The 22,891-nt window shown below is 40.7% G+C and overlaps 1 protein-coding gene across 1 annotated transcript in view; it reads right to left on the reverse strand.

Annotated features, from left to right (window-relative positions):
* ANKRD55 (ankyrin repeat domain 55) overlaps positions 1 to 21,714 on the reverse strand; it is a 51,086-nt gene extending 29,372 nt beyond the window's left edge. The window contains exons 1-6 of the mRNA XM_048931272.1: positions 21,353 to 21,714; positions 13,789 to 13,911; positions 11,997 to 12,127; positions 9,822 to 9,931; positions 6,109 to 6,169; positions 2,082 to 2,210 (exon numbers count right to left, since the gene is read on the reverse strand). Of these exons, the coding sequence (XP_048787229.1) occupies positions 2,082 to 2,210; positions 6,109 to 6,169; positions 9,822 to 9,931; positions 11,997 to 12,127; positions 13,789 to 13,911; positions 21,353 to 21,392 (594 nt within the window). The 5' untranslated portion in view covers positions 21,393 to 21,714. The remainder of the gene's footprint in view (positions 1 to 2,081; positions 2,211 to 6,108; positions 6,170 to 9,821; positions 9,932 to 11,996; positions 12,128 to 13,788; positions 13,912 to 21,352) is intronic.
* Between the last annotated feature and the right edge of the window lie 1,177 nt (positions 21,715 to 22,891).

The following is a 22,891-nucleotide window of genomic DNA, read 5'->3' on the forward strand; positions in this document are numbered from 1 at the left end:
TACTATAGCCCAATCTGTACCAACTCATATTTTATGAGTTATGAAAAATTTGACAGAAGCCTCTCTCGCTTCAGATGAAAATGATGTGTGTTTCCAGTAGCATTATAACACATTTGCATTGAAGGCATGAACTCAGGCAGGGGAAAGTTGGTAGAGCAGACCTGAGGCAGGTGAGGCCTCTGCAGAGCTGAAGCTCTGCAGCCTCTGTTTGCCTGGTGGGACACCAAGCACAAACATCTGTTCTTGGAAACAGGGAGTGTGGAGCAATTGTTCTGTGCAGAATACTCAGGGGAACTGGGCTTCCAATAGTGGATGATGGTTTTTATGTGGTTCTGCTCTGTGTTTCAGCCCAGTGTGCACTGACTGCCTTTGCCCTGCAGCTTCTGAAACAAGTTTCTGTGCTGTGCCTGGTCTTTCCCTTACTGCATTTTTAAAAAATGAAATTAAACACAAGGCCCTATTCAGCCGAAAACAGGCCCCGCAGCTGTTACTGCCCGAGCTCTGTGAGGCTCTTGTGCTCTGGAGATATAAATGCAATTCTTAAAGGAAAAATACCATCTTTCCAGGGGCTATGAGTGAAGTTATTAAACGTTTTCTGACACGGTCTCTTCAAAGAGCATGATCCTGCCTTCGTCCTGGAGAGAACACTCATTGAACATACTAAAATGGATATGCGAGAATGATGGTCCCATGCAGCAGAGATGTAGTAGCAGAGAAAGCCATGGCTGTCCAGAGTGCCTCTTTCCCCTGGGCCTAATAAGGCAACAGAGAGTACTGGCTGAAAGTGTTTCCTCTTGGAAAAGCCTGTGTAAGAGAAATGCTCACAGTTCTATTCCGTGCTCTGGTATTTGAACCAGCCCTTCTTGACATGTTGTATGGAGAAAAATGTGGATGGAATAAATGATTTATAAGGCTTCATAGCAGGAATCTGACAAGAAGATGAGAACTAGAGTTCTCCTGCTCTTCTTTCTTCTAACTTACGAGAGCAGCTTGGGGAGAAAGAAGAGGAATTTGTAATTTGCCTCCAACTGAACCAACACAGACTTTGTGCATTCGCAAATTTACCCCCTTTTAAGAGTTGTTTTGCCAATCTGTGGGACACAGTTGGAGGCAGGAGTTAACAGTGGAGTTAAATCATAACATTCATAAAACAGAATCATCAAAAGATTAAGATGAGTGTCACTCAGAGGAAAGAGAGCTTTTCAATTTCTTTGGTAACACTGATTTTTAAGGATTTGGATCAGGTGAGAATGCAAATATTTAGTCATTGTAGGAAAATGTTACTGAATTTTTGTTTAAGTTCTGTTTTTGCTTATTTGTTGTGCAAGTGTTTTGAGCACTGATATCAGAACTTGCTATGGCAAATGAGCAAGTAAAAACACATTTATGTGACTGCTCTCCCCTTTTCATCCAGGTTGTTTCCTGCAGTGAGGCTTATGCGTAACTTCTTAAAACAATGTTTTATTTTATATCAGTTACTATGACACATATTACCGATTGCATAATAGTGTTTAATCTCATGTGCATTTATTTATCTGTGTTTTCTTGTTTGTTTTTCTTTCCCTTACAGTGACCTCCCAGGAGATTTTTATCAACTTGACTTTTTTTTTTTGCATAGAAAATAGGGACACACAAGTCAATGTGAATTATGTTTGGCTCTTTTACTTCCCTAATTGCCACAAAACAGGGGCCTAAACGTTCAGCCAATTATTCCACAATTATAGCTGTTTAAATATGTTTTAATTTGCATTTACTGTGCTTTCTTACCACAGGTTGTTTGTGAGACTTTAAGTTGCTGATTTCTGCAACCTTGACTCTATGAAAAAATGTCAGCATGAGTTCAGCATGAAGCATATGGGTAGTCCCTGTGGGATAAGAAGTTATTCCGGAGCAAGAGTGCTGAGCCTATGTGAAGTATGCCTTGCCCTCCGGAGCAGGCATTAGATCCTCGTCTTATGCTCACCAGCAAAATGCTGAGGGTGTTTATGAGTGCTCTTAGCATCCATTTCTCTCTGCTTAGTTCAACTTGGTGACTGATTCAGTTGAAGCAACAGTCCAGTGAAACTGTGGTTGTAGCTTACCTGTACAGCCCAGTGCAGAGCGGTTTTGAAGTCTTTATCCACTAGAGTCAGGTCTGCTCCCTTGTGCAGCAGGGTCTGTGCATGCTGTGGCCTGTTGTGGAAAGCTGCCCAGTGGAGTGAAGTCATTCCCTGAAAGCCACAAGCGCAGAGAGTAAATAAAGGTCATGCACAATAATGGCCTTTGCATCTCCTGTAGCTGCAGAAAAGCTAGACTGTTCTGAAACCACTGGGGATGGATTGACTCTTTTCTCTTTGCCTTGAAGTGAAATAATTACTTGCAACTTGCTAACTAGCCATAATAGGGAACCTTGCAATGATCTTTTTAGAGTCAATGCAGACAATCAATACAAATACAAAGGCTTCTTTCATACCTGACAGTAACTGTCTTAAATGACGTGTGATCAAGACCATGATGGCCGGGGAGGTGGTTCCTCACTACTAAGCTTGGGTCCAGTGAGAGAGGCCTGTTTCAGGCGTGTGCTTTGTCATAACACAATATGGTGTTTAACTCAGACCTTATCTTTAATTCAAAATAAGAATTATAAGCTGACTCTAATCAGCAAGCTAAAGAACTGCCCCAGTGACTCACAAAAGGACTCACAGTATAAACATCTAACAATTACAGTTTGTATTCAGAGAATCATAGAACCAAAGAATCATTAAGGTTGAAAAGACCTCTAATATGATTGCAACCATCAACCCACCATCACCATACCCACTAATCATGTTTCTCTCAGTGTCACATCTACGTGTTTCTTGAACATCTCCAGGGATATTAATTCCTCCTCTTCTGTGGGCAGTCTGTTCCAACGCATTACCACTCTATCAGAGAATAAATTATTCCTAAAATCCAACCTGAACCTCCCCTGGTGCAACTTGAGGCCGTTACCTCTCATTTAGGAAGAAAACATTGATGGATCTGCATTTTCATTCCATCTCAGGAGTGTTCAGTCTCTATTAATAGAATTCATGATGTGTTAATTTCACCTTCATCAACACTGTTTTATACACCTATAGTTTATTCTATGTCCATAATACTAAAGATGTTTCTAACTCACCTTTTCTTAAAATTCATTCAGATCATTCAGATGTGGTAACTTTTTAATTTGAGCAGATTTGCTTACTATCTTCTACTATTGAAAATGTATGTCAAGGGTCTTTCTTCAGATCCAAAATGGCAAAAAAAAAAACCCCAAAAATGTAAAGTGGAAAAGAAATTGAAACTTGAGTGGAGCCTCATAAATCTAGTTAACAACAATTTGGGTTAAACACAAGCTATAAGACATTAATGCAGACAAGCTTATTAGTGCATAAATACTAGAAGTGGTTAGCAGTGATAGAAGTGAAAGCTTGAACCCCTTAACTTTTATTTCTCTGAACTATCAGATATAGTATAACTGTTTTCAAGTCCCCAAGTGGGTTAAATATGGGTGATGACAAAATAAAACAATTGAACAAGAGCAGTTTTGTTTTTAGTTAGGTTTTCCAAATCTTAATCATGGGGGTTTTTGTTTTGTAAAACCAGAAACAAGAATTTAATCCTGTCTCACTGAAATTAATGAGAGTTCTACCATTGATGTCAGTGGACATGTGTTTTGGTACTAGGGACCTAGTATCCTTGGTGGGCTCCGAAGACTTGTGGGTGCTGTTAATCACAGAATCACAGAATCACAGAATTGTAGGGGTTGGAAGGGACCTCCAGAGATCATCGAGTCCAAACCCAAGTTAAGTGAGAATTCAGTGAAGTAATCTCCTTCTGGGACATGGATCCTTGCACCTTTCTCTGAACAGTCAGAACAATCACTGAAAGAGGGGAAGCTCCAGTTTATCAGGCCAGATTTTTGTCATCTATGCTCAGTATGTCGATATGGGCAAAAGGCAAGATTCTTGAAAAATCAGATTTCTGTTCTTACTATTGCTATCAGCTGAGCCAGATATAACATGAGAGTGTAAGAACTGTGCATAGAGATCAAAGTTCTCCCTAGTCCAGGCTCAGTAGAAAATAGAGGGAGACATGAAGAAATAAGGCTTAGTGATACACAATAATGTAACATCTGGTAATCGTACTAAGGACTTCCTATGCCATCCAGACCTCCACACGATAACCATGGATTTTGTGAAAAAGCATTTTCTTTTCATTTTTTCCTGTAGAACTGTTGTCAGATGATTTCTTTGGGTGTCCCCATCATTTTAGATGTAAAAAGCAGTGAATAATCATGCTCTTCGCATCTTCTCCATAGCATTTATGGTGCTGTGGACTTACATTATATTGCCCCTCTGACAGAGCTGAACGTCCTTTCATAGTTTGTGTGTTCTAGTTATTGACCTGCCCGTGAAAGGAAACCATTCTATAATAATCTTTGCAGATCTTTTCTGTTCCTTTTGCTGCACACCCTTTTTCAGATGACAGTTGCAGCGAGCATTAAAGGTGTGGGCATACCAAGGATTGAGACAGAGCACAATGCTGTTTCCTGTTTTGCTCTCTTTTTCTTTTCTAATAATTGGTGTGTTCCACGTGTCCTTTCAGAGCGCCCACAAGAGCACAGGGGACTGAGCTGGTGGTAGCGGCACACCCACATGTGGGCCTGCTGTGGTGGCAAGGGCCAGCCTGCTCATACCCATCTGACGTGTACACCTTCGGTGTCATCTGTGCTTTTCAGAGGGAGCATGGGGGTGATAACAGAAATGTCGAAGCTGCAGGGCTGTGAAGATCTAGAAATATGTAATATTAAAATAATAAAGTTCCTAAATAGTGCATTTATGAAAAAATGTAGGGCCATAAGATGCATAAAAGGAGAAAAAAAGAAAAATAAATGGATGTGGATGATTGGTTAGCAGTTTGACAACCTCAGACGGAATCTAGCAAATGGGGACCAGATGCAGTCAGCAGCTGTGTTTGCCTCTGCGAAGTATAGTGTGACACCAGTTATGCTCAGATTCCCTGCTTTTTCAGGGAATGTTTCTTTCTATCGTGATCTTAGAATATTTTTAAGCACATCTACAGAAAGCGATGGTTGTGGAAACCAAATGAAACTTTCAGATGTATTTTTTACTGTGTGTGTTTCTGTAAAGCAGACGATGGGAAATCTGAAGTGCTTTGCTTTTGCCAAGAGACCAGCTCTGTTAGCTGAAATCATCTGTGAGGATCCACACTTTTCAGAAAACAATGAATATTCAGGGCTTAATACTGAGAGTTGAACAAATGTCTTCCCTGTGACTGTGAGCTGGATAAAGTTCCAAATTGCATTCAGTGATGCATTGCAATCACTATGGATTGAAATTATCATCCATGATTTCATGCAATTCATTAGCAATGTAACTCTATGCCAAGACAAACCAGATGTCTGGTTTAGGTTGTTGTAAACAGGGTCTGCAAACCATCCTGTGGACATGGGAGGCTCATGTGAAGAGGGAAAATTGGCAGCCCAGTGGTGGATCTGGCACCGTGGAGATAAGAAGCATCTTTGAGTGTTTGCTAGTGTGAAGAGAAACACGTGGAAGGACATACAGAGTCTCTCTTGTGCCTTGGCTTCTCTATCTGGACAGTACATCTGGGGAGCTGACATTCTCCTGTGCATGCATGCAGGGTGCATGATTTGAGGATCAGACAATTTTTTTGTCTGATTTGAGGATCAGACAAGTTTTTGTCTTTCTGTAATTCTCCGGTGCTATACCAGGTTTCTGATATTTTTCTTGAGAACTTAATTCTTGGTGATGGAACGTTAGGAAAAAATGAAAATTAAGCCCATTGTCTAACTTAGGAAGAATCAAAAGCGGTTTATGTCTTGGCAAGTGAAAGAAGAGACTGGTTAAAATAATTGACAGAACATGGAGAAATTTTATTAGTCTTAAGATGCATCATGCATGGTGGGAAAAATGAGATAGGGCTCTGCAGGGTTCAGCAAATGCATTATGGAAAAATTTGGCTTATGCATACTCTCATCATAAAGTTCAGTGGACTGCTGAACAGCATGAACTGTATGATCCCAGGGCCTGGGACAGTGGTTTATGGCACCAGCTCACTCACCTCATTGTCCTGATGATTAATTTCGCTAAGATTCGACTGCTGCAGGAGCACGTTCAGAAGCCTGTGGAAGCAATGACAAGCAAATAATCAGTGTACAGAGCTGCTGAGTAAACCTGAAATTTTGACATCATTTGGGAAAGAAGACGTGCAATTTCAAGACAAAGCAGTCTTAGTGATGGGCACAGGTCAGAGTCTTAGGTCTGGGCTAGAAAAGCAGTTAAGACTTTATAGCATACTGTAACAACTGAAGTTTTGTTCTGGGAATCAAAAGCAGATCCACTAGGAAGTATTCTTATGTCGATTCTCAGGGTGAATCAGAGTATATTATACTAAATGTATGCAATTTTTTTTAGACATTCATCCTCATTCTGTTTCATAAAGTTTTAAACAAACAGAAATGTTAATGTTTACAAAAATGTTTGTAGTGCTCCTTAAATGTCAGAGTAATGCAATATTGTGTATGTGCTGGCGTGTTTGTCTGTATACATGCATACAAACTGTAACAGTTACACATGTACTAACCAATTGCATTTGCCAAGGTTTTACAGTATTTTTGCTGGGATAGAGCCACTGTCGTGGTATAAAATAAGCAGTGCACTAGTTTGCTTTTGTTATGGGATATCAGACTACAAACACTCCCCTCTGGTGGAGGGATCAGCTACGATAAAATGGTCACTGAAATATTAAATGCAGTGGTATTTTTAATACTGCAAAGGCTTTGCTTTTCCTTATAGACTCCTATGAAGATATTCTGAAATCACTATAGCTTTAGAGAATGGTTATGGTTATAAAACATGGTTATGTTTCATACTGGAAGAAAAATTGTTTCAAGTAGATGAGTAGATGAGTAGACCACGGAAATGACATAGTCTGTAACAAAGCCAAATCACATGGATGCTGTGGTAGATGTACTGTTCTTCTGATCTTAACAAAAGGAAAGTGAATCCTTAAATAAGATCATAATGCAAAAGTGTGGCTCATCTGAAGGTGCAGATTTGTAATAAACTTGCAAAACAGACTTTAAAAACCTTTTTATTATTATGTATATATAATAATATATACTTTATAATATAATATAAATTTATATATAATATATATTTATAATAATATAATTATATATATATATATTTTTTTTTTTTGCAAGGATGTTAATAGAAAATAAGTACCACCTTGAAGTGGGAATTCTGATAAATGAACAGATAATGCACAGATGAATGTATGCAATCATGCATTGATTCTCAGACCTAGGATACTAAATAAAAATCTTTTGTTAATTTTTTGTTAATTTTTTTTGTTAAAATCATCAGGGCAAACTTCCAGTACATTTTTCATATTGAACTGTGTTCATCAAATCTTGGAGTGTTGCATGAGAAATTATTTTTTTCTTTTCTCAGAAATAAACAAGTAGATATTATTCGAAAGAATCTACTGTTGCTTAGGGATGAGTTGTCTGTTCTGCTGAGGAGAAATCTGAACTGTTTGTCAACTGTTTGTCCTTCAGCGGACAGGAAATCCAACTTTATTTTTTTTCTAACTGGCATATCTCTAAAGGGTGAAGACTGTGTAGATCCCAGCACTTGATCAGGGCATCAAGTTCATTTACATATGAATGCATTCACTTGTAGTAAATGGGTGCTACACCTCCTTTTCTTAATCACACGATGAATGAATGGTATTGTGGTGTCAAAGAATGGAAACTGAAGAGAAAGAATTTTTATAATTGTTGAGATTAATTTGAAAAAAGCAAAGTGGTAGAACAGATTTTATAGTCAATTGGGTCAATAAACTCCAACCAGAATCTAAGAAATCCACTGTTTGAAAACAAGTCGAAGTAAATGAGGGCTACTGAGGAAAGATAACATGAGATTACTGTAGTATACTTGTAAAACCCCTTTATCACAGTTTTGTGATCAATAAGTTACACATTTCTGTAGTTTTGTGATCAATAAGTTACACATTTCTGTAGTTTAACCTCAGAAATCTTCAGGGAAACCATTGTAGAGAAGGACATGTCACTCTTTGACTGTAAAGCATCTGTCAACAACTCTTGGCTCCCTTATATTCTCTATGTATAGATATTTGGCCACCCTGACTGAGATTTCTCTGTTATCTGTTCTAAAAGCTAGAGAGCAGTAAGTTCATGGAATCCCTTTCCACCTTTTCTCGAATGTAGGATATATATTGATGCAAATGAATCCATTATCATATTAAGATGTAGAATCATAGAATCACAAGGCTAGAAGAGACTTACAAGGTCACCTAGTCCAAACTAGCTGATCACAGTCTCTGGCATTCTATGTGGTTCATGCACTGGAAACACACGGGGTTTAGCAGAGCATTTCCAGATTTTAAAGTTTAGCTGAAAAAGCATTTCCTAACACACCACTACATGTGCCTTTTTGGTAATGACACAGCGTTCAGGAGAATGGCAATGGCCAGGATGGAAAAGCTTGGCATGGGTAACCCCGGATGGCAAATGGTGTAAAATAATTGAACTGATGACAAATTCCTATTTAGAGTAAAAGTCTTTCCGTGTCCATGAAGAGTATAGAAGATGTTCAGGGAGTGCTGTGTGTACTGCTAAACTATAGTTGCACCCTTCTGAGTAGCAGCATGGCAGAAATGTACAAATGCAGTTTTCAGTTGGAATATGATAATGCACTCATACTATCGCAGAGGCTTCGAATTATTTCCTCAAAGTAACGCACGAAAAACAGTGATGAATGTAGAAAATGAAAATAGCTGTCAAAAAGACTGTGAAGTAAGATCAGCAGAAGTGCAGAGAGCTCTGATGTAATATGGTTACAACAAAATCATAGTCTCCATGATTGAGTCGCAATGATATTTTATATCTGCTAAATGTTTTACCTGTCTCCAATGTCCCCAGACATGACTTACGTAGGAAACATGTTTGAACGAATTTATTCAAATGTACAAATCAAGACTCAAAAAGCCCTTCCTATCATCACGGATGAAAATGAGACAAAGAATCTTTCTTACAACTTCTGATCTACGCATGCTTTAGTTTATTACATCACCATCAGTAAGAGTAGTTAAAAATCACAGAATCACATAATCATAGAATGTTTTGGGTTTAAGGGACCTTTAAGATCATCTAGATCTTAAGGACACCTGCCACTAGACCAGGTTGCTCAAAGCCCCATCCAGACTGGCCATGAATGCTTCCAAGAGGGGGCACGCACAACCCTAACAGTAAAGAATTTCTTCCTAATATTTAGTCTAAATCTGCCCTCTTACAGTTTAAAATCAAGATAGTCCACCAAACATCTGCTTCCCCTTTACAGGGGCTCAGAGAAATTGTCGTGTGGAAAATTTTTCACACATATGCCATACTGCTTGGAGGAGACATCCAGAAATGAAGCTTCTTGTAAAATTTCTCTTGGAAGGTAGAGAAGGGCTGAGGGAAACCTAGAGTTTCAACTTCTTTTATATATATATCTTTTTCTTGCTTTTGTGGCTTTGTATTGGTCTCCTCATTTTTCTTGGCTATATCTGTTATAGAAGTGTTGTGCAATGCTTTTTCTTCTTTCTATCCTCTGCTCTTTATGATAACCATTAAATGGAAGGGCAAATAACAAGTGTAACTGTCAAGGCTAACCTTGTGACTTAGTCTCTCCTTTGAACTGTGAAACTGAATTGAGGACTACCTGCTGAGATTCAATCAGCAAAAGCTGCGGGATCCTCAGACATACCTCACGTCGGGCTCTGCAGTAGCAGCGTGTAGTGGCAGCCTCCCGTTTTTATCAGGTATGTTTTGCTTAGCACCATTTCTGAGCAGGCTGACACAGCCTTCCAACCAGCCCTAAAAAAGAAATTGTATTATGTCAAAGGGGAAAGTAAAATACATCAGGCCAGGTCTTTGCTCGGTGGTTCTTGCTTTAGCATGTCACTGGCTGTTTCAGCCAGCTGAGGAAATGGTCCTTGGTTTCTCCAAGATTGGTCTCAGCACTGAGAATATTTTCCTCTGGAGTCTGTCTCAGATTAATTCATCCATTAAAACAAAGTTTTATTTACACCACCTTCTTTTTTTCTGCATCTAGGCAAGTACTGAATGTGTAAACAGTCATTAAAAACCTTCTAATTCCTGTAAACCTAACAAATGCTACACAAATTCCTGCGTGTGAATTTAAGTATGCCAAGTTAAACCAAGAAGTGAACACTTAATCTAATTTCTTTTATGGTATATTAGCAGGGATATCAAATCAATACTAATACGCCTTAGAGTGTAGTCTTCTAAGCATTGTTGCAGAAGTTTGAATCAGTGACAATGTTTGACTGAAAACAGCACCAAAACAGATGGGATGAATCAGTTCTTGGATTAAAACCTTGTATTGATCACCTCAACAAAACAACAAATAAACAATCTGATTGTGATTGCATAAATCTTTCGGTTCCAGGAAATGTTCCAGGAAAAATGAGTGTGTGTTTAAGTATTTTCTTAGAACCTCTGCAAGCAATCAATAAAGACCATTTCATCCAGTATGATCTATGTTGGATCAGCATTACCAGCATTTATAGAGAAAAAGAACAATGGAATCAGAACATATCTGCTGTGGTTCTTGGTGGAAGTATGACACTACCAAATTCTGCATGGGATTGTGAGCACAGAGCTCTGTTCAATTCGGTTCTCTGGACAGACATCACAGCCAAATGCTCTCAAGACCTCTGATTATATCCATCACAGAAACAGAAATGGAAACTTTGAAGCCTGGGTGGCTTAAATCCTTTCCAGTCATTTCTTTTTCTTCCCAAAGAATATTTTTCCCCTGTGGGAAAAGAGGGAGGAAAAAAGGAGCATGATACTAATTATGGGAATTTTTTTTTTTTTAAGTATCTGGCAGAGGAAATGTTTGTGCTGAAGTAAGTGGGACATGCTCCTTGCACTGAATGAAATGGTCTGTTTTGCCACTTTCTACACATATTTTCTGGCTAAACATCTAACAGCTGAGGAGAAGCATCATTTTCATACTGAATTTGCAGGAAGAAATTAGATGCAAGGGATATGATTTAATTAAGCTGCCACTATTTCTGCTCAAAAGTACAGGCATTTATCCAGTCTGTGGTCAACCCCTCTGACCAGCTAACATGGTCCCCTCTCCATGCATGCTGAATTCCTTCCAGTGTGGAACAGAAGACCAGGGAGAAGAGGACAATAACTGTGTGCTTCAGATGGAGAGCACCAGAGCACCACATCTCCCTTCCCCAACCTCTTCGTGGGATGTCTTCCTCTACTGTTGCTTGTAAGTGGGTTAATTGGGAGATTGGATCACTTAAGATTTGCACTGACACCTGAAGCACCTTGCACCTGGCCATTCCAGGTCCAGCTCTACAGTGGAGAGAAAAGCAGTGCTCAGGTGTGCAGGTAAACATGCCAGCTGACAACCAGAGTTGAGACAGAAATGCGCTCCCTGCTGAACAGTGAAAATCTGATACTGAGAGGGAGAAGGGAGAAGTTAATCTGCCTATAAAGAAAGGAGGGAACTTCAAGCTCTTTTCCAGTGCACAGGAAACCACTGGCTTTTCTGAAACCATGAAGAGGACCCTGGACGTTGTGAGATTCCCACGCCACATGTTGATTTTGCAACCAAAAGATGAAGGACACTCTGAAAGCAGTTCTGATTCAGAATCTTACAGAGCTTGCAGCTTTGCACTATAGTAAACTTTACATTTTCACTACTATCTAGAAACAAATCATAGAATCGTGGAATCACCAACGTTGGAAAAGATCTCTAAGATCATCCAGCCCAACCATCCACACATCACCAATATTTCCCAGTAAAATATTTAGTCCTTTTTTTGATTTCTATATACAAATGGAAATCTTATTTGCTCAACCCGTTTCTTCCTCCACCCCCCAGTCCTGATACCAGATAAGTTGCCAGAGATAAACTGGTACGTCCACATGCATCTTGTGTGTTAATATTGGCTCCCATCTTCAGTAAAAGCTTCACTGTATCGACCTGGCGCCCTGACACAGCATGCATCAGAGGTGTGCAACCTGGGGAAGAAAGTCAAATCACACAGAATGACAGAATTGCAGGGGTTGGCTATTCTTTTACAATTTTTATTTAGTCAAAGCCATAAGATAGAGACATTTTCTTATTTGCTGAGGTTAGCGCTGGCAAACTAACAAGGCTTTTCTCTCGCGACTGTCCAACAGCTGTACTCAGCTTTTTGCGGGCAGGCGGTAACTCGGCAGATTACCACTGATTACAAGAAATAGCATAGCGAAAACACTGCCTCATTAACTCTGCATCTGGAGAGAATATTCCTTTTCTACTCTCAGGATTCCTGCATGAACTATTGGTTTCAGACACTGAAAGCTGATATCCTTCAAAATGAATAGTCACCAGGTCACGCTTGGCTAATTTTCTCAAACCCAGTTTCATCCTGTGTTCCTGTGTTCAAAAAATATATGAAATCAAACCCTATTTCATGCAAAGATGTGTGTGTGTCCGATGATTTTTAACAACTTAATTTAATGAGTGGATTTGCTTTGGGATAGTTTTCTCTTGGTGAGAACTTATTTTATATTCAGCAAACCACTTCTGTGCTGGAAAAAGACTGAAATCCACCTTCAGACTTATTATGCAGATTTTCTTAATGTTCAGTGTTATGATATTACTTAACTGCTTTCCCTTCCTTCCATTCTTTTAACTGCTGAATAACAGCAAAGATTTTCCTGCAGAATCTGATAGAGCAATTTAAAATTACTAAGCTGGGAATAAACCTGAATGTTAGAAACCATAATATGCAACCAGGCACAAGTGAAGAATAATAATCCTTTCTGAATTCACTGAGATTGCTGAGCAAGTATACACTACTCAAAGTTATGTCATATCTGCAGGATATGGACACATGTTTTGTCTTGCAAGACTGATCTTAGTTACATTTGCTCATACAAACAAGAAAACAAGATTATTCTGAATCTGCAATGCTCCTCTTCGCTGATCAGTCTGCCTCCATTCATTGCCCTTCATATTGGCAAGGATTGGAATATACAGGGTTAATCTCAACCCTTTGAAAGAAGTTGCAATAAAATTTTTTTGAATAAACAAAGACTTCCTTGAGAGAAGCTTTCATAGATCTGTAGCTTTAAATCACATGGGAAATAGATGCATGTAAAAATCAACTCAGGAGAGTGCTTTGTAGGAACATTACATAGTAAACCGAGCAAAAAGGAAAAGGAGTGCAGTCTCACGGGTTATTTAGATCATCACACATTGCATGGTTTGCCTATGGGCAAAGAAACACAAAGCAAAATATTGTATTTTTTGGTGCGTGTCTGTGCACATGCTATTGAAGTGCAAATTACTGGAACCCTCTGCTCTAAGGATGTGTGGAATGTATGGCATTTGGCTTTGATAAAAACTCTGTAATGACAGAAATTTCTCAGCATCTTCTTAAAGGAGATAAAATAGCTTCTTGTTAATGTTCTGATTATATCAAAACAGCTTATTTCTATCCGATCGTGCAAACTCAGGATGAAAGAGTATCTGGATTATGCATTTCTAGGGGATGTTCCAAAGAATAACACAAGTTTCTCATATCCTGCTACTAAATATAATTTTCCAAGCACGAGAATCAGGACTTAAAATGGAAAATTTAATGGCAATCCAAAGCAGGGATTCTCCTGAGAAAAAGCTCAGCCTTGTTTACCCTCACTGTCGCAGCACTCCAGGATGGAGGGATCTTCTCGAATGACTGCAGTCAGTGTGTTCACATCACCGTTAGCTGCCGCCTGGTAAACCACAGTCAAGTCAGTCTCTTCTGCTGCATCACCTACAGGGAGGAGTGTGCCCATGAGTAAGCTGGGAGCAAGTACAAATGATTAACAGTGAAAATAACAACACATTTCACTGGAATTGTATGACTTGAGATGGAACAAAGTGTATCCAAAGAGCACTGTGGCTTTTATTAGTCATTTCAAACTTTCTTCATCATTTGCTTCCTCCAAAAACTGTTGGATATAAATGTTGAAATGGCATAACAAAACCTCTTTGAAGTTTCCACTTCTCATGAGAAATCAAAAGAATATTAATGGAACATAACTTGAGAAACAGTGAAGTAAGGACTGAACTGGCTCATCTTGTGCTTGACTGCACTTCCATGAGAGAGTTTGGTATTGAAATACAGGTATTCTCAGCTCCTGCGCTTTCCTTGCACCCCTGTAAAGATGGAGGATTTATCCCTCTCTCTGAGGTGTTTGGGGAATGCTCTCTGCATGGGAGTGCACCTCCAGCAGCTCTGTTTTGTGTTAACAGTGCCTGTGCAAAGGAAATTTAACTATTCTTGGAACCCGTGACTAAGGTATATTTCTTGTACAGTAAAGAGTACATTTCTGTTCGCTCTGCAGCTTTACTTGCATGGATAGAGGGAAACTAAATAACATAAAACTCTGTAAGAGTTCATCCCCATTAACCTTGCATTAATTATTTACACTAACTATAATAGCTAATTCTAGCTACTGTAATAACTGGCTATGAACTTCAAACACAAAAATGTTCCATTTCAGTTTTGGTTTCAAACGTTTTCCTGTGTTTCCAAATAATGATGTTGGACTCTGATTTCACAGGCTGGCACTGTCAGGCTGGGGGACATTTCTCAGCCTGTCCCTGGACCTCAGTCAGCCCCGAGCTCATCTCTCTGAGTGCTGTGTCCAACGAGGACAGCCACAGTCCTGCCACAGAACCAGTCAAGGGCTGGCTAAAGAATGCATTCAAATGCATTTTTCATAGAAAGTATCAATACGCAACAATGTGACTGTCATTAACGGGTTGGAAGGGCATAGTTCTGCACATTTTCTACTAGTGATGGCTGGTGGACAGCTGCAGCTAATAAAAAAAGCCCCAAGCTCCATATTCTGAATAATATCTCTTAGACAAAGTGCTATAAAACTGTCTTACTCCTCAGCTTCTAAGTTTTCAGAGCAGACATAGAACAAAAAGCAGAGCTGCTTGAAATTACAAAGGCCATGCCAAAAGGAGACATGTCCTGTTTAAAATGAGGAGTGATGCAAAGCCACATGCAGTCTTCCAATGCCCTCAGTGAATCTGTGCCTGTGTGACATTTTCTCAGTCCCCTGCACTTGGATAGGAGTACAGCTACCTGCATGAGAGAAGAATGAAATGGCAGAAAGGCACAGTTCCATGACAGAATATATATATGTATGTGCATGAAAATGTCATTGGTATTTCATGAGATTGTGAACTGATATTAAAAAAAAAGGGTTTCTATTTTCAGACATAGGCATTGACCATGTGTTAATATGTATTTAAGCATCTATCCAAATATAATATTCACAAACATGAAGATAGATGTTATGAGGTAAATTTTTAGAGAAGGCAAGAGAAGGAAAATCTCTAATCTGGTTGTGAGGCAAACCGTGGGAAAGAGCTGAGGAAAGCTGAATTCAAGCAAAATCTGTTTCAGAGGCAACTAAAAACATCCCTCACTTAGATGGTTAATTTATGGAGAAATGATGTTTCGGCCTGTTGTAGAGTCTTTCCTAGGCACTCAGGAATCAATGGCAATCAATGACAATCCATGACAATCAATGACACAAGTTCTAATTTTTCTTGTTAGAGTAGGTTACTAAATTACGTTTTAATGTTTATTTCTTGCTTTTTTTTTTTTTTTTTTTTTACATTTTAGAATTTGGAAACATTTATTGCAAGTCAAAATGATTAGCTGCCAACTTTTAGTCATACTCTCTTGGTTGGGATTGGGATTCTGTGCTTTTAAACTCTGAGAGTTGTGCAAGTACGAGCAATGTGGAGCAGCATGTTGCCTTCATTACCTTGTAGAGATCCCTGAGTTCAAACTGCACTATTCTTATGACCTTCCACCCCAGTGAATTTAATAAAAAAATAATTATTTTATATGGCTTTCTCAATGGAAGGGCAAACTTCACAAGCCTATCTTAGTCCTGGATTCAACCTTTCCTCTCTACAGGTAATGTTAACACAACAGATTTTTGTTTCCAGAGGAGTGAGTGAGATGACTTGTGGTAGCAAACTCTTTTGATCGTAACTTCCTTCTGGGCTGCACATCCCATGCTCCACATGCCTTTTGGCTTCAGGTGGGCTTTCAGACTCCTAAATCCAGCAGTCAAACGAGTTCATTTTTTTTTGTTTAAATCTGCTGTTACGATAAAATGCTCTAGTGTGCACTGTTGGTCAGCTACAATCTCATCTTTAATTTTGAAAAGAGAAGTTTCTTATCCCTGCTGACTCAAAGGGAAGTACATCTGCAGTGAGCTGTACCATTCACCATGGCCACGGGCCAGTGCTAAAGAGCAGAACTGTTGCCCTGCTGCTGTGCTGCTGTGTTAGCAGAAGTAAAGCTGGTTTCTAAATAACGCCATAGAGTCAAACAAAGGAAAGACAGGTTAAAGACTTTTCCTCATGCTTGTGTTTTCTGGAAATAAGAATTTGTGAACTGTTCAGAAAAAAAAAAAAGAAAAAGATAAAAAGTAGATGTTTTAAAGAGAATTTAAAAAGAGTCAATAAAAAAGTCTCTTTCATAATCAGTGTTAATATTAGCACATTAACATAAATTATATTAATTTTTTTTGTATCTTTTTGAGTGGTAAAAGATCCTTAAAGTTGATTTTAAAATATTTGCCATTCTATTCATACATGGAAAGGGAATCTGGTTTAACTCCACACTGGGCTTTTTGTTGTCACCCACAGGTGGCCTTCTCTGCCTGCAACAAAATCATCACCCTCTGCTGTAAAACTTGGCTGCCATGGAAAAAATGCAGTCAGCTTCTACCCTGGGAAAGGCTGGTTTGTCGGATCTGGAGCCCTGGATTGGAGCTTGGGAAACTGGAGATCTGATAATAAATCTGTCTTCAGTGGTGCTCAGATTCCTATTTCCTCTCCACTCCACTTATGCAGATTTCCTTTTTCCTCTCCTGACTCGTCTTTCAACTTACACCTTTGATACAATTCTTGATTTCTACTCTGCTGGAGATTCTGCCATTTGTAGAACTAGACATTTCTCTCAGGAACTCTGACCTGTGAGCTGCTGAGACAGATCCAAAACAAAAAGCGTGTTGTGCAGTGCGCTACATGGAAAGCAAGGAACAAGGCAGAGGATCATCACAGGTGTTGTTCCTGTTGGCCACCTTTCAGGGTTATGCAGGAGGTGCCATGAGCACTGGCACACTGCCTCTGACAGCTGCATCTGGTGGCTGATGTATGGGAGAGGTATGGAGAAGCTGGTGTGGGGGAAGAAATCAGGTACAGACTGTGTAACAGAGTGGCTGTCACCTCTGATTCATGTACATTTACAATTTTTGCTGTTTAGAATCATTGAATCATTAAGGCTGGAAAAGATCTCTAGGATTATCAAGTCAATGCATCCCCACCATGCCCACTAGCCATGTCCCTCAGCGCCACTTTAATGTGTTTCTTGAGCACATTGTATGTTCTGTTTTCCTACTGTGAGTCAGGAGCAGAGTAATCCAGTAAGAAGAGGAAATTCTTCATCTCCTGAGCAGAACAGTTGCTTACCTGAAGGGCAAACTGGTAGAAAGATGAAGGCATGGAAACAAATCAGAATCTGGGACAGATTCCCTCTGCCCTTTTAGATTCAACTGCCTTATCCCCTGTGCCTTTGCTTTCCTCTGAGCAATTGTCCTCCCATGCAGAGAGATGGTGCAAAGCTGAATGAATGACGGATGACTGAATGAACAGTCTGCACCTGCTCTAGCAGAGCATGAACTCCAGTTCTGCTCAGGAACAGTGGCATGAAGCCAAGATTAGGTTTTGCCCTTCCTCACCAGAAGACCTAGCTGTCAGAGCAATGAGGTGCATGGGACATGCTGTTCCCTTGGTGACAGGGGACACTGGGCCAGCAGAAACTAAAGAGAACTTTGTGGTGCATCTGGAATAAGAATGGGCAGACACTAATTCCAGTTCTGGAGCATGACCGAGGATGGGGATGGAGTTTCCCTAACACAACCTATGTGGCTTCGGTGGGGAGAGGAGCGGAAATGGTTATGTGGTATTCTGATGCTTCATATGGCAGGGACTAGGGAATTCCAAGAGCTCCTGGGTGTCATTCACCAGGCTGCACCAGGCTGCAAGTGATGTAGTCTCCTGTTCTATCCTCCTTTAGCTTAACCCTCCCAGGAGTGAGGGCACCTGTCCTCCATTTGCAAACGTGTTAGCTATACTTCTGTGGTTTTGCTGCCCTATAAATGCAAAGGAGCACTTAAGCTGTCTTATATATGTGATATTTTGAAAAATATTGTGCCATTCGTGAAAGTGATCTTCAGGAAGTCCATCTCACAGCCTGTGTGTGGAGCAAGGGTAGGGAAAAACAGCTGTGAAGCTTTCTTTCATAGCTAAAATTCTCAGTAAGAATCACAGCTAAAAGCCAACCTACTTGAAATGAGCTGCAATATTTTAAAAATGTGTCATTTGTCCCAAGTACAATAAAAGCCTTTTGGTCTGAAAGGAGGTGCATAAAGAGACATACAGAAAGATCACAGGATTCACAGCAATGAAAGTATACTCAATTAACACTCCTCTGACTTTCATGTGACAAGATTGTGCTTTACGCAATTCGTGATGTCGGCAGAACTGTTATTTTACAAAGTGGCTATTAGGTGTTCGTAAGTGCCTGCTTTTTACTGCACTGGATTTGTAAGATCCAACTAATGTCACTGCATGTTAGCTGACTGTACACAGACTTGGCAATGATGGATTCAGACCCTGATAAAATTAATGGGCTTTTAGAGCTGAAAGCTGGATGACAGGATAATTTATGTTCACCAGCAAGAAGAAATATTTATACATACAATTTTCTGCCCTCTTTCAGTAAGCAAACATACTGTATTCCCACCCTGCACCCAGTAGCCAAGTGCCATATATCATTTCCCACTGCTTATCAGCAGATGCTGACAATTGCGTGATTTCACCAAGAAGACGCTGCTTACTTTCACCAAAGCACAATGAATCCCGGACAGCAACTGAAATGAGACAATGCAGTCTCACTTTGCTGCAATTTACCATTACAAAGGTCTGCATCCACTGAGCATCCTCTTATCCCCATTCTCTGATGTTTTAAATAATACAGCCACTCTGGCTGTACTGGGCTAACCGATGTCAGCATTGGTGGGCCCCTCCTGGGCTTGGCACATGGGTGGATGAGTGCAGATGTTGGAAAACATAACTCAGTCTATAATATTAAAGATTCATTGATTGTTCAACAAAGTAATATAATCCCTGTGTGTATGTGGCTGTGAATGTGGCCATCCAGACCTTTTCCTGATTCCTTTGTTTAATTGTTAAATATCTCAAGCCAGGTACAGCACCTGAATGGCACCGAGCAGTACTGAGAGAAGAGGAAAGGCTTAGCTTCTGGAAGTCTCGCTCTGCTACCATTATTGCTGTTCATAAATAATATAAGCTACAGATGAGGGATATCAAAAGAATTGTTGCAGAGAGAGTGTGATTTTTTTTCTTCACCTGTTATGGGAAGAATTTTCTGATGACTGGGATTGAGATGGGATTGTAGGGGAAGATATCAGACTGATGTATGTTGATCGGTGCGTTTAATACATGGTCTGCATTCTGTCATTCTCAGAAATCTCTCCAAAGAGTAACAGTGCTTCCTCTCCTTGCAAAAAGCTCTTCATTAAATTGGTAATATGTCAAGGCACTCGATGTTATTTAGCGAAATTCACCATATGCTTTGAACAGAGCTGTCTTTGCGACTGGGTTCAGTGTCCCTTAAGTGCTGCTTCTGCTCGCCCGCGCCCCACGGCAGCCTGCGGGAGGGCGGACAGCGAGGCAGTTCCGTGAGCCGGCAGTCCCGCGGCCGTGTGCTGAGGGGCAGCGCCGGAGGGCGCCGTTTGCTGGGAAGATGCTGCACGAGCAGAGGAAGGTGGGGCTGGGAGATGGTGCTGTAAGGGAATAGTGATAGGATCAGCGTGGAAAATGTCCCAGCGAGAGGACAGCGGCAGAGCAGGAGTCGGGAGGGTACTGGCAGGTGTTGCCTCCCCGTTCTCTCAATTGTATTGGCGGTTTGGATCAGCGGTCTCCTTCACTGCTCTCTGCTCCCCAGCCCTGTCTGCTCCTTCTCCGACCCTGCTTACACTCCATCCTCCTTGTTGGCACCAAGCTCCCAGTCCAGCAGCCAGCCCCGCAGTTCCAGAAGCGCAGGGTGTCCCCGTGCCCTCGCTGCGCTCAGAACAGCGCACAGCGCTGCGGCAGCTGCAGGGCAGCTCCAGAATGGCTGTTGGAGCTGCTGAACATCGGACAGACCACCACCTCCGTACTTCTGGAGGAAATGTTCTGCGCGTCATCTGAACATGACCCACGAGGTCCTGTCCCTGTTTGTGTGGCACACAGCCCCTCAGTACCCTTGGTGTGGGGCTGGCATGGCCACATCAGCTGGGGCACTTTGCGAGAGTGTGCTGGAAACAGCGGCGGCTGCTGTAAACAGATAATTTTGCAAGCTGACTTCGAGAGACATTTATTGCAACACAGATGAGCAAACAGTGACTGCTTTCTGCTTTGAGAACATAAGAGGAATACTACTATATTTTTGATAGTGCATTAAACAACAAGAAAGAAAAGCTTGTCTAGGCAAATAAATACACAACGTTCATTCATTTAACTTAAAAACAGACAGAAAACAGGCATTAGTATTTCCATAGCAACCTTATCATGTAGAAAATCTTCACTTCGTGGCATTTAAGGATATCTTAAATTCATAATTATGGCAATACTTACCTGTACGGCTAACATTTACTGAAGCAAAGTCAATCACTCATCACTGCCTAGTCCTCTTAGTGTATACAAACCAGCAGATATAAGAAAATAAGCTATTCTTATTTTTTCTCCATTTTAAATTACTTTGTTTGCTAATGTTTCTGTTGCCATATAAATATGCATGTTCACAAAAGCACAAATATGCAATATAAGCAAAAAATCTGTATGTTCATTTATTGATGTTGATGTAAGAGCAACCAAATACTTTAGTTTATCTGCTAAAGTATTTTATTTCTGTATGTAAATATAGCAATAGGCTGAAATATCTGTTTCTGAGATTGACAGAATTTACCATCTCTGTAAGCAAAACCAATTTCCATGAGACCTGATCTTTTCCAAAAAATCTTACCATTCATTCTGTCAGGGAATCTTAGTGCATCTGCATGGGAAGCATGGGAGCACCTGAGGTTTTGAAATCAGAAGAAGAGACTTACCTTTGTGCTGGTCAAATACAGATGAGGAACTGAAATCCATTGTGATCTACCTCAATATATGCAACCGGACCGGGCAAACACCACCTCCGGGGTTGTCGAGGAGGAATCCCATATATTACTATAAACAATGGTAGCTGTTGCCAACCTTCTTGTCAGAGAATTAAACTTGCTTTATGTCTTCAAGTTGTTGTCAGGGCAAGGACATTACCACCAGCCTGATGGGAATAGTATAATCTGTTTGCTGTGCTCTTAAAATGACATCCCTGGAAGCTTAGCTTTTACAGAACACCTCCAGTGAGTGAATTTGTCTGTGAGCATCTCTGAGAGATGCTGCAGCTCGCCCAGCCTCAGCAGCAGAGTGCTGCCTGTAGACAAACAAGCCTCAGAGCGTGAATGGGATTGTGCTGGTGCACAGAGCATGTGCAGAGCTGTGGTGCCGTGCGGGTGCAGCCGTCCTCGTTTTGCCGGCATGTGCTGCGCCCACCTGGCCCTGTTAGTGTGGTGCTGCGGTCACCGTGCCTGGGGTGCTTATCTGCATCATCATTTCAGAGATTACCTATTTGCTGACTTAACTGTGGTGTGCAGAATGTAAATAAGGAAGCTATTGCTATACCTAATTAATATGTAAGGTATAATGAAAGAGTGGTTCTCGAGAACTGTGAGCGCATTACTATGGCTGAAGCGGGTAGTGATGCTCCAACAGAGCAGTGCAACAAATGCAGCAGTTCACACAGGGTGTTCCAAACCCTCTGCATCCACCAAACTGACAGCAGATTCATGTCTAAAAGCTGCCTTTTTGGCTCGGCCTGTACCTCCCTAAGTTGGGAATTCAGATCGTGTGCTGTATAAAGGAGGTTCCCCTGGTGAACTTCATACTAGGATGTTGCCATGGCAGAAGTAGTAGTAAGTAGCAATAAATGGGCTGATACTCTGTTTATCTGAAGCAGATATTTGCCCAGAGTAGCAAGTGGGGCTGGCAGCTTGGCAGCGTGTAAATAATTTTGTACTTGTGCAGTGGAATAGACACGCTGCTACTGCTGAGTAAAGCAAGGCAATGCATGAAAATTAAGGAAGGCAAGGCACTTTTTGTCCATGTTTGGTCAGCGTAACAACCCCCTGGATGTTACATATTCATTATATTCTGCCGAATTGACCAACTCTATTGTCTACAGCAGTTACCAGAAACATAACTTACATGTAGGCACTGTAGGAGTTATATCTGCAGCTGATTCACATCCCAGGTATGTGAGTCTGAACCTAGATCAAAACTGTTTGGAAAAAGATTATATTAAAAGATATATAGCAATACAGCCTTGACAGGTTGAACCAAGCTGAAATTCTCCAAAATGTGACAGTGAGACAGGCTCTGCCTCTTTTTCTCTACCGCTGTCCTTGTACTTTGGCTCTGCCTTTTTTGTATTGAAGAGGGATCCATCACCTGGCGAGTGCTGGCCATGCACAGATCTGGGAATGTGGCACAATGCGAATGGTTGGCATCTAGCACAACTTCACCAGAAAGGTGGCCTGGTTAGTGGCCCT

The sequence above is a fragment of the Lagopus muta genome, chromosome Z (assembly GCF_023343835.1).
Source record: "Lagopus muta isolate bLagMut1 chromosome Z, bLagMut1 primary, whole genome shotgun sequence".
Lineage (NCBI taxonomy): Eukaryota > Metazoa > Chordata > Aves > Galliformes > Phasianidae > Lagopus > Lagopus muta.